Source organism: Vigna angularis, chromosome 6, assembly GCF_016808095.1.
Source record: "Vigna angularis cultivar LongXiaoDou No.4 chromosome 6, ASM1680809v1, whole genome shotgun sequence".
NCBI lineage: Eukaryota > Viridiplantae > Streptophyta > Magnoliopsida > Fabales > Fabaceae > Vigna > Vigna angularis.
The window spans coordinates 30,806,501-30,818,150 of NC_068975.1; the positions used below are offsets into that span (position 1 = coordinate 30,806,501).

The following is an 11,650-nucleotide window of genomic DNA, read 5'->3' on the forward strand; positions in this document are numbered from 1 at the left end:
TTTTATTATTTTTTGAAAGCTTTAGAAAAAACATTTAGAAGAATAACCTATTTCACCATATACATTTACTCAAATAATTATAAAACTAGTTCGATCCTCAATGCAATTCTGAATAATATAATCGTTTTTGTCAAAACTTAATTTCACAATTATACTCATTGAAAGACTGTCATGTAAATCATTTTAATTAGCTAATTTGTGAACCCAAATACACTCATAACTTTTTATCATGCTATTTATACCTATAAAATAATATATCATCCTTTTTAATTAGTATATAAACCCGTAAATAAAAAGTAATTATAAACTTAAACTTAATATAAGATTGCGTTATATAAAAATTTGGCACTTACACGCTTCCATTTAATTTCAGCTAACTAAAATATAATAAATCAAAGCCAACAAACAATGCTGCAAACAAAAGAAAAGGAAACAAACGCAAATATGATGAAGGCAGAGTTTGATGCTTTCCTTCGTTCATGTCCGGAAATAAAGCTATACTTAGGTGCATCATTTGAATTGATATGAACTTTTGCCGAATAGGAAATTAGACATTTAGGGTAATATGATTTTCTTCCACACTTTAAAGATTCTAGCTACCTAATTATGTCCATAGATTCAACCCTCTTTAATTTTTATTTAAGAGATATTAACCCATTCTACGCAAAAAGAAAAATGTAAAAAGTAAACACAAAAGAAAAAATACACACCCCATGGCCTATAAAATGTCTTGCACTGATCAGCTATACAACAAACAACGCTTGTTCACATGTTAAAGTCATAAGAGAAAATAGAAGGGAAAATGGCTTCAAAGGGTGTGGTTGCACACGTTGCCCTTCTCCTTTCCCTCTCCCTCCTTTTCTTTCCCATTGTTAGCTCAGATACACATTCCCTTTCGCTAAAGTGGCCACCAAATCGCATCCCTCCACTTCCCATCACACCAATTTACATCCCACCACTTCCAATACATAAGACACCACCACCACCTCCTATCACACCACCACCACCACCTCCTCCTATCACACCACCACCTTCTGATTCACCATCATTACCTCCAATCTCACCCCCATTATTGTCACCTTCAACGTTGTTTCCATTAGCTCCTGACTTATCACCATCTTTACTTCCTATCTCACCACCATTATTGTCACCCTCAATGTTACCTCCCATCTCTCCACCACTTTTTTCACCCTTAGGGTCACCTCCTGACTTATCACCATTGTTACCTCCTATTACACCACCGTTGTTACCGCCCACAATATTGCCTCCATTGTCACCTCTAGAGTCACCACCATTGTCACCTCCTGACTCACCACCAGTGTTTCCTCCTATTTCACCATCAGTAATGCCGCCTTCAACATTACCTCCATTATCACCTCCTATCTCTCCACCATTTTTCTCACCCTTAGAGTCACCTCCTGACTTTCCACCATTGTTACCTCCTATTACACCACCATTGTCACCTTCTTTCTTGCCACCATTATTGTCACCTATAGAGTCACCACCATTATCACCTCCTGACTCACCACCACTGTTACCACCTTCAACGTTACCTCCGTTGTCACCTCCGGTCTCACCACCATTATTACCACCTATAGAGTCACCATTACCTCCTGACTTATCACCATCTTTACCTCCTAACTCACCACCATTATTCCCACCTTCAACGTTAGCTCCATTGCCACCTCCTGTCTCTCCACCACTTTTTCCACCCTTAGAGTCACCTTCTGATTTACCACCATTGTTACCTCCTATCACACCATCATTGTTGCCTCCGTTATCACCTCCTATCTCACCACCATTATTACCACCTATAGACTCACCACCATTATCACCTTCTGACTCACCACCATCGTTATCTCCTATCTCACCACCATTATTTCCACCCTTAACATTACCTCCATTGTTACCTCCAGTCTCACCACCATTATCTCCTCCAGTAGAAGCACCACCATTATCTCCTGACTTACCACCAGTTCTGCCACCAGCAACATTACCTCCATTATCACCTCCTGACTCACCACCATCGTTATCTCCTATCTCACCACCATTATTTCCACCCTTAACATTACCTCCATTGTTACCTCCAGTCTCACCACCATTATCTCCTCCAGTAGAAGCACCACCATTATCTCCTGACTTACCACCAGTTCTGCCACCAACAACATTACCTCCATTGTCACCTCCAATCTCATCACCATTATTACCACCTATAGAATCACCAACATTATTACCACCTATAGAATCACCACCATTATTTCCTCCTGACTCGCCACCTTCATTATATCCTATCCCACCACCAATTTCACCTTCGCCACCATCTCCTTCTCCCCTTATTACACCACCTCCTCCCCCTCCACCATCACCTCCCCCTCCATTTGTCACACCTTCGCCACCACCTCCCCCTCCACCTTCGTCACCACCTCCCCCTCCACCTTCGTCACCACCTCCTCCTCCACTTGTAACACCGCCTCCTCCTCCTCCACGACCATCATCTTGTATAAGTTTCCAAATTTGCACCAACTTTTTAGATTTTTCTTTACCAATACTAAGGCCAGACAGTCTTTGTTGCTCCATTGTCCTTGCCGCGGGTTCTCCTAGGGATGCCGCTAGGTGCGTGTGTGCCAATGGCCAGGCCGCATATCAAATGAGCCCTTCTATTTTGACCCGTCGTATGAAAAGCTTAATTGGCAGTTGTGGAGTCAATGCAAACAATTTCAGTTGCAATTAAGAACAGAATATGCGTCACACTTAAGATCATATTTTGTTGTCTTATTTTATGTCTTTTATTTGCGTTGTGTGTGTTTAAAAAAGTGAAGGACGCTATCGTTAGTGTCTGCTACTTATATATTCTGGTGGGCACTATAATAATATATGTCAATAAAACGTCCATAACAGAAAATATGATATACAGTTATAAATACTTCGTCTTGTATTCCTATCTTCCTTGCAATCTTTAACTTAGGTGATTCCCGTTATTGAATTCCTTTTCTATCTCGTTTCACTTTCTTAAGTATTTTCTATATCATTGTTTCAATTAGGGCTGGGCAAAAATAACTGATTTGTACTGTACTATAGTTAACTATACTATATTATACTTAAAAAAAACTGATCCACTTTTACTAAAAGTTCAGTATACTATTTTATGATTTAGTTTTTAAAAATTGAACTTATAACAGTTTCGGTTCAGTTAACTGTGAGAACTGTATCTACTTTCTCCTCTTCTCTAGTTCCCGTTCAATTGCTCTGTCTTGTTAATAAAACGTTAAATTTTTATATTTTTTATCAATAAAACATATATTATTTTTTAAATAATATTATTTTAAGTAATAAAAGTAAAATATATTTTTTTAAATTTAATTTTATTAAATGATTAAGTAATATAAATCATAAAAAAACAGACTATATAAAAAAAATAATACTTTAAATATATTATATTCTTTAACATATTATTAAATATGTAAAAATATGTTGAAAAAAATTTTAATGATATTAAAATGTGTGTAAGCGCACACACTAAAATAACTATTTATTTTAAAAATCAACTTACTTTAAAATAAATATCAATATTATTATTTTTAAATGATAGTATTTTACATACTAAAACTAAAATATATTTTTTAACTTTAAATTTTATTAAATGAATATATAATGAAATATCATTAAAAAAATAGTAATGTAGCAAAAATAATTAATATTATAGAAATATCAAATGACAAAAAAATTAACAAAAGTTTATTAAGAGTAATTTTTCTAGTATCATCTTTTATTATATTATAATAATTAATAAATACTAGTTTAATTTTTAACATAATAAACTATAAATAATAAATAATTGATTAATAAAACAATTTTACGAGGAAACAAAATAAATATAAATAAAAAATTATTTTAAAATAAAATAAGTAGATAAAAAGATAAAATAAATTATATATACATATAAAACAAAAAAATATAAATAAAAAATTAAAAAAATAAATATAAAAGTAAAATAATATTCATGACAAAATAAATATAAATAAAAAAATAAATAAATAAATAATAAAATAATTTTCATACACATATAATAATAAATGAAATATAAATAAAATAGAAAATAATAGTATCAAATAATTAAAAAGTTAATTTGTAAGACACTTATGAATAAAATAAAATAAATACTAAAATAAATTTCAATTAAAAAGAACATGTATTGTTATACTATTCAGTTTAAAAACTAGTACAATTCAATTTTAAAACTAGTATAATTCAGTTTAAAATTAGTATAGTTAATAGTTCAGTTTAGTTTATATTGTAGTTTAGGACAATTTAGTATAGTTCAGTTCAGTCTAGTTTGATAAAACAAAAAACAGTTCAGTTCAGTCCAGTTTGATAAAACAAAAAACAGTTCAGTTCAGTTTGTTTAAACTGTTTTATAGCTCAGTTCAGTTTAGACAAATTAATTTTTAGTTCAATACAGATTTTAGTAATACAGTGCAGTTCAGTTCTATTTGTCCACCCCTAGTTTCAATTAGGTGGTAAAAATCCAGGGCATTGATCTTGTAATATCATATTCACATCGGTTTATCATTATAGCTTTTTGTCCAAATTCTAAACAATGAAGCAAGAAAAAGTGGTTAAGATATAACATCCAGCAAAACGAAGAGATATATTAGTCCTAGAAATGGAATGTTAACAAGCGAAAAGCTGCTCAAGGAAATGTAGGACCTCATCCTTCAATGTTCAAATGCTAGCCGCGTACAATTTTCATCCAATTAATAATCTCCCATTAGAATATTATATTGCTATAGAAGCTATAATATGTTAAAAAATGTCTATTGTAATTCAAAAATATATTAAAAATAATAACAATAAGAATACAAACTCCAAAAAAATAAAGGCAAAAATATCAAGAAAAAAAAATTCAACATTAAAAATACTTTCAAGGTTATTTTTATCAACAACAAAAAAAATTATATATTTGTTGAAACAGATGTTCCAACCCAGCTTGTTTATGAATTTGGAGCTTTTGTTATACTGTTACTTTCATGCACCGGCAAAATATATTAATGGACATTTATTTTGATATTTTAAAATAAATAAAAAGATTTTTAAAATGGTATTTAAAAAGAAGGTTTAAACCCTCCCTTGGTCCTCAAGTTTGTATGAAAATCTCAGTTGGGTTCTCAAGTTTTTTTCTGTCTCAATTGGGTCATATTTTTTGTAAAAGTGAGCACATTGTACCATAACCGTTAAGTGGTGTGAGACGGCGTTAAATTGGTGTGAGCTGGATTTTTTCATTTACTGACGTGGCATTGTGCACTAAAATTGAAAGGCCACATGTTTTGACTAGAACCAGATCTTCTCCTCCCTCCCCCTCTGCTTCCTTCCATCGGCGCCACCCAGCTGCAACCTGTTCACCTTCCATGGCTTTGGGAACACTACCAATCCCCGGATGTGGAGCAACAGCATATTCCATTTTCTCTCTCTTTCTTTCAATACTATCACCTTGCACTCTAGCAGAACCATTCCCTTGCTTATCAATCAATGTCGTTCTTCCCTCATTGTTATCATATCTATTTTTTACCCTAAAAACTTCCTCCCTCCTCGATGAAGTTCTCCTAGATACACGCAAGTCCGACACAGCCTTGCTCGATAAACGCTCCCTTGGACTCTCCTTACTGTCTTCAATGGCAGAGGGCTTGCAACACATGCCACCCATTATGCCCACTAACCAACTAACCTTCCTTCTCACAGAACCAGTTCTCGGTCTCAATACATTCACCCCGTTATCAGCATTCCCAGATTTCTATATTTCTATCTTATTATCCTCTTCAAATTGTGGCAAAATCGGGACTTTAATTGTTAGATACCGTGATCAAGAGGAAAGGGACTAGAACAGAATAACTAGTTGTAAGGTATGCCAGATCTATCATCATCATCATCAAGAATATGGAAGCAATGAGGGGAGAAGGCAAATAAATAGTGAAAAGAAAAAGTTATTAGATGATACAGAAAAGATTACGGAAAGAGTATGAAGTCATGAAATTTCCTGTTAATATCCTCGAGCAACCCAGATTTGGTCACAAATCAGAAAACAAAACACATAACCCATCCATAAAACACCAAGAAGATACAGAATCTAACTATCAGATAAACCCTCAATTCGACAAATCAAACCTGAGGCCACAAAAATCACTACTTTACCCTACCCACTTGAAGCAAAACACTGATAACTTGAAAATGAGAGTTTCTTGCACAGAATAACAGTTCCCACAGTGCAAAACCTGCTAATTTACAATCCAGAAGATATAAGAGCTAGCAAATTTACAACAATTTTTGGTGGGTGGCGCCGATGGAAGGAAGCAGAGGGGGAGGAAGGAGAAGATCTGGTTCTAGTCAAAACATCACCACGTGACCTTTCAATTTTAGTGCACAATGCCACGTCAGTAAATGAAAAAATCCAGCTCACACCAATTTAACGCCGTCTCACACCACTTAACGGTTATGGTACAATGTGCTTACTTTTATAAAAAATATGACCCAATTGAGACAGAAAAAAACTTAAGGACCCAACTGAGATTTTCATACAAACTTGAGGACCAAGGGAGGGTTTAAACCTAAAAAGAAACAGGAAAAAGAAACTAACAGAAAATCTAAACTCGTTGTTTATACATGTATGTTAATCACAAATCAAAGTACAGACAGACATAAGTTTATGTCCATTTAAATTAACTACAAACAATTTCCACCGTAACAAACAATCTGAAAACAACCGATCGAAACTTGATCAGAATGATAAGGGCAGTTTCTTGCTGTGCTGTCCTTTGTTTATTCTGCCGATTGTATGATAAAGACTTTCAAGATTGGAGTTCTTACAATAATAATAATAATGACTAATTAATCTCACTTGATCATTCAATCGTTAAGATTGCAATTGTACTTGCAAACAACAATCAAAGATTCCGACAAGAAGAAGGATGAATAATAAATGGAGCACAACATGGATTGAAAAGAGAAAATAACAGTGAAGATGTGTGAAATATGGTAAAGATCACATGTGGAATATATATGTTGATGAAACAATGAATTTAAGGGAACTGGAAATCAGCGTTTGATCTTTTCCTCCCACAGTTGTTGAGCAGTACGTTTAAGGAAATTGGGAGGCTAAGGTTGATGCCAAGGACGTTAGCTTTGATGGCAGTGTAAAGGCAAGCAGAAACTTCAATATCAGCCAGATCCTTGATTAGGCTGCAGCATGGTAGGGTTGGTGGTGACCCCAGTTTAACGTCGGCCAAGTTCAACACTTTGGCACACACACCCAACTTAACTGTGTCCACAGGACACGTACCCTTTTTATAGGGCACTGATGGATCTGGGATTACAGGAATGTAGGTGGAACTCACTATGTTATAGGAAAGCATGTTGAAACAAAGGAGCAGAGCAACAACATTGGATGCAATAGTGCCCTTCAAAGCCATTCTACACAACCAGGATCAGAAGGATTAGGTTTGGGATCCTAATCAAAGTTATGGAAGTGTTTATAGGGCAATTTAGGTAACTAGTTCTGGTTTTTGGTTTCTTTGTATTAAATTTACTTGTTAAGAAAACTTATGGGATTATAATTGAGATGCTCAAAAAGCTGGCAGCCTGGTTGTGTATCATGAGGGATATCATAGGCAGTGATCTATATGATGACTGTTAAAAAATGCAAGTAGATGTATGATTGCCATGTTCTTGCTTTCCATGACATCGCTGAAATTACTCAGAGAAAGACAAAAGAAACCCAAGTTGTTAATAATTGGTTGATTATGTTATTAAAAAGAGCAAATGGGGCCCTGATAACTCCCTTTGTTATCTTGAAAAAGAACAAGTATAGTAAAAGGTAAGAATGATAGTATAAATTTTATCAAACATAATCAACTTCTGAAGGACAATTCTCGATGTTTTCTTACGGTGATTTATTTTCCAGTCTTTTCAATACAAGTGTCATGTTGAAATATCAGTGAATCCTCGTATTATTGATCTGGCATGGATAGATTAGACATGGGACATAGAGAATATATTTTAAAGTATAATTGACAACATTTTTTTTATAATATTTTAACATTATTTATATATTATTATGTGATTGGTTTAGGTTAGTGTTTATGATTATTGTTATAAAATTATGGAATAATTTTGGACCAATCACAAAATTATACGTAGATGATGTTAAAATGTTATGAAAAAAATGTTGTTAAAGTATTATTATCCTATTTTAAATTACTAAAATACATGTTTAGTTTATAAAGTAAAAATAAAAAATAAAAAAAATCTTATTTCCTTTGAAGAACCATTTTTTTACCATGCAATTTTTCGTTTTCTCTGTTTTAATATTGCTTGTCTCATAAAATATACTCAATTTTTTTTTATCACAACCTCAATCACACATTATTTTCTTTTGTGTAGGTTTTCTCAAACATTGTATTGCACTTGTATTTTAAGAAACATAACTTTAATTTTACCACAATCATTTATAAACATATATTTGATCATTTATATTTTCTTTTACATTTTTTTTTGTCACTATTCAATTGTGTAAATCCTTAATCTATTAAATAACATAAAAAAAATAATCTTTTTTTTCTTTTCGGTTCTTATAATTTCATTTCACTTGAAGATTCTTCTTTTTACTGGACAAACTTTCAATTTATCTGTCAATAATTCAATATATTTGATATCCAACATTACTCAAATTTCTGAAATACATTCCCCTACAAAAATAAAAAATAATAGAGATTGAACTTGTCATCAAACTTCAATTATAGATAATTCTTATTTAGTGTTATGTTTTATATAATTTTTTTGTCAAAAAGTTATTTTATTAATATTTGGGGATAATGTAAAAGCAGTGGACATAAATATACCGTTATCCCATTATTCAAGAGGATATGAATACGGATAGAGTATAAATTGTATACCCAACAATAATACATATTATAAAGTTCTATAAAGTTTTACTTCGAGAATTTGGAGATATAATTAAATCTAAACTCGTCTCACCTTTGTCGTCTCTGCATACATCACACACACAAAAATACTTAAAAGTTGTAAATATCTACTAATTTTGCACTAATTCTTCATTTTTTTCAAATATGTTTAAAAATTACATTCACTACCATTTTAAAGAGCATGGATAAAATAAGAAATATATGTCATTGATAATTATTGACAATAATTACCGATGATAACCATCAAAGCGTAATATTTTTCGATAGATAATTATTAATGAATTTAGACTATCAATATTTTTTTATCATAGACAGTTATTAATGAATCTTTTAATTTTTACTAAAATTATTAATGAATATTTTAGTGATGATTGTTTACCGTCAATAACTTTAGTTTAAACAAATTTTTGTCCATTGATAAATTATTTTTTCAATATAAGACCAATAAATATTTTCCATGATCAATAATCTTAATTTATAATGAAATAGATATGATTAGGGAAATCATAAATTATGCTATAAACTTAAATTATGGTTGTAGTTGTTCAGAGTTAAATAAATGTTTAATCACATTACGTATAACACTCAATCGCATTTTAACATATTTATATAAATTAAGGTTTCTTAATTCTTCCAATCAAAGTATAATCTTGTATCACATTTAGATTTCGTCAGTCGACAAAATTATAGGAGTTGTTCACACATAAAACCATAATTGTCATCTTTTCGATTAAATAATATTTTATATAACAAGTGTAAATAGTTTAGATCATATTTTTAGAATTGTGAATAATATAGACAACATATTTAAAATTGTAATAGTTTTTAGCACGTATTAAAATTATGGTTAATTTAATTTTAAATATTTCATACTATGTGACTCAATAATAATTAAATTATTGGAGGGTGTCACAATTGTCCCATGGTGGATAGGAGATGAGTCGAATCACACTTGAAGGTTATGTTCTTAAGTAAAAAAGAGTTGCATTTTAATTATCAAATATGATTTTTGTTTTAATAGTAAACGCTAGATTTAGCAATTATAATATCAGTGAAAACAAGTTTGATTTCCATTTAAGCAATTATTTAGGACAAGATTGTTATAGGTTACATAATTACATTATAGCATAGGTTAGGTGAGCCAAGTCAATATTTTTGCAAATTGCATAAATTGTCTCGTAGCGGTTAAATGATTATGGTCTAAGTTAATTGAAAAGCCAAGTGAATCAAGCCATAATTGAAAAGTTTGATTCCTATAAAGAGACAATTATTGAGGAAGAGATTGTTGCATATTGCATCAATTATCTTGTGGTGATTAAATAATTATAGTCTAATTTGAGCAAAAATATGTCATATTGTCTTCATCTAAAATAACGGTTTTTGAAACATTTATAACTTTGAAAGAAAATTTGTTGTCTTTGAACATCGATTATGTGGCCTAATCAATTTTCTAAACATAAAATCACAAATTTTTTACTTACAATGTACCCCTTAAGAAGGGTAATTGAGTTATATAAAATGTGTTTTTTAAAATAATTGATTCTTACTATGAAGAATATGGTTTTGAAAAGAGATAGAGAGATCTCAAATTTATTCAACTAATATCATCAGAGAAGGGCCACGTTCAACCAATCAAAGAGTCAAATTTAATAATAAAGCATGTGAAGAGTAGGGATAAAAAACAATGCCCCTAACTTACACTTCTTCAACTACTCACTACAACTTGTCTCTGGTTTTTATCCCTCGTCTTTCATTTTTTTTTTCACCGTTTGAAATTGAAATTTACAATGCAGGAAACATTTTTACATAATTTTTTTATTGATAAATAGTTAGTTTTATTAGTGAAAGAGTTTAATCTATTATTTTTTCACTCTTTTTAAAAAATTTCAAATCAATTTGATATATTTTAAATATTAGTAAAAAGATTTACAACCTCTTCAGTATTTTCACTGTTATTATTATTGCTATTAAAGTGTAATAATACTCTTGCATTAAATATATTCACTTTTATGCTTAAAAATTGATACTTTGATTAACAGGGGCTTAATAATAGTTAATTGAATTTTAATTTTAAATAACTGAAAAAATAAACATTTTATCAAAATACATTTCAAATTATAATTATTTTCTAATTCAGCATTATCAACTTTGATGTATTAGTTGTGCTCACATTTAAAAGTTCATCAATCAATTATTATTATATGAAATTTTTTTAAAAATAAAATAAAATAAAAGAATAATAAAATTTATTTTCACAAAGTATAAGTAAATTATATCTATTATGAAAAAAATTAAACAAACATATGGAGGTGAAATATTAAATCACATTTATATTGTTTTCTACAAATAAAAATTAAAGTATTTAAGTTATATCAATGATTTTCTTCTTGAAAAATACATAAGAGACTTTAAACTACATGCAAGTACCAACATTATCTTCTTCTCAAACTCCAAGGTATCACTTGTTAATTCAAAAAGAAAATCATGACATAGTACAAAATAATCATTTTTCAATCAAAGCCTCTAGAAATTCTTCCTCTAAGCATGTTTCAAAGCATAAATGATTTTCATAAACTCATAAGTTTGTATTCCTAAAAAAACTGAAAAATTACTCACATATTCACTTTTGACTTCCTTTAAAAAATACTAATACATGAAGTCAAACTATGACAACCTCT

General features: G+C 30.8%; 2 protein-coding genes across 2 annotated transcripts; both read right to left on the reverse strand.

Annotated features, from left to right (window-relative positions):
* Positions 1–945: 945 nt before the first annotated feature.
* LOC108341615 (uncharacterized) lies at positions 946–2,577 on the reverse strand. Its single transcript, XM_017579277.1, has one exon. The coding sequence runs from the start codon at positions 2,575–2,577 to the stop codon at positions 946–948; it is 1,632 nt and encodes a 543-aa protein (XP_017434766.1).
* Positions 2,578–6,393: 3,816 nt separating this feature from the next.
* Positions 6,394–7,617, reverse strand: LOC108342610 (putative lipid-binding protein AIR1). The gene has a single exon (XM_017580405.2). It carries the CDS (start codon positions 7,458–7,460, stop codon positions 7,071–7,073), a length of 390 nt encoding a protein of 129 aa, XP_017435894.1. The 5' UTR covers positions 7,461–7,617; the 3' UTR covers positions 6,394–7,070.
* Between the last annotated feature and the right edge of the window lie 4,033 nt (positions 7,618–11,650).

Bases quoted from the DNA above. Each gene is read 5' to 3' on its own strand.
- LOC108341615 (XM_017579277.1), bottom strand. From the start codon at position 2,577: ATGGAGCAACAAAGACTGTCTGGCCTTAGTATTGGTAAAGAAAAATCT.
- LOC108342610 (XM_017580405.2), bottom strand. From the start codon at position 7,460: ATGGCTTTGAAGGGCACTATTGCATCCAATGTTGTTGCTCTGCTCCTT.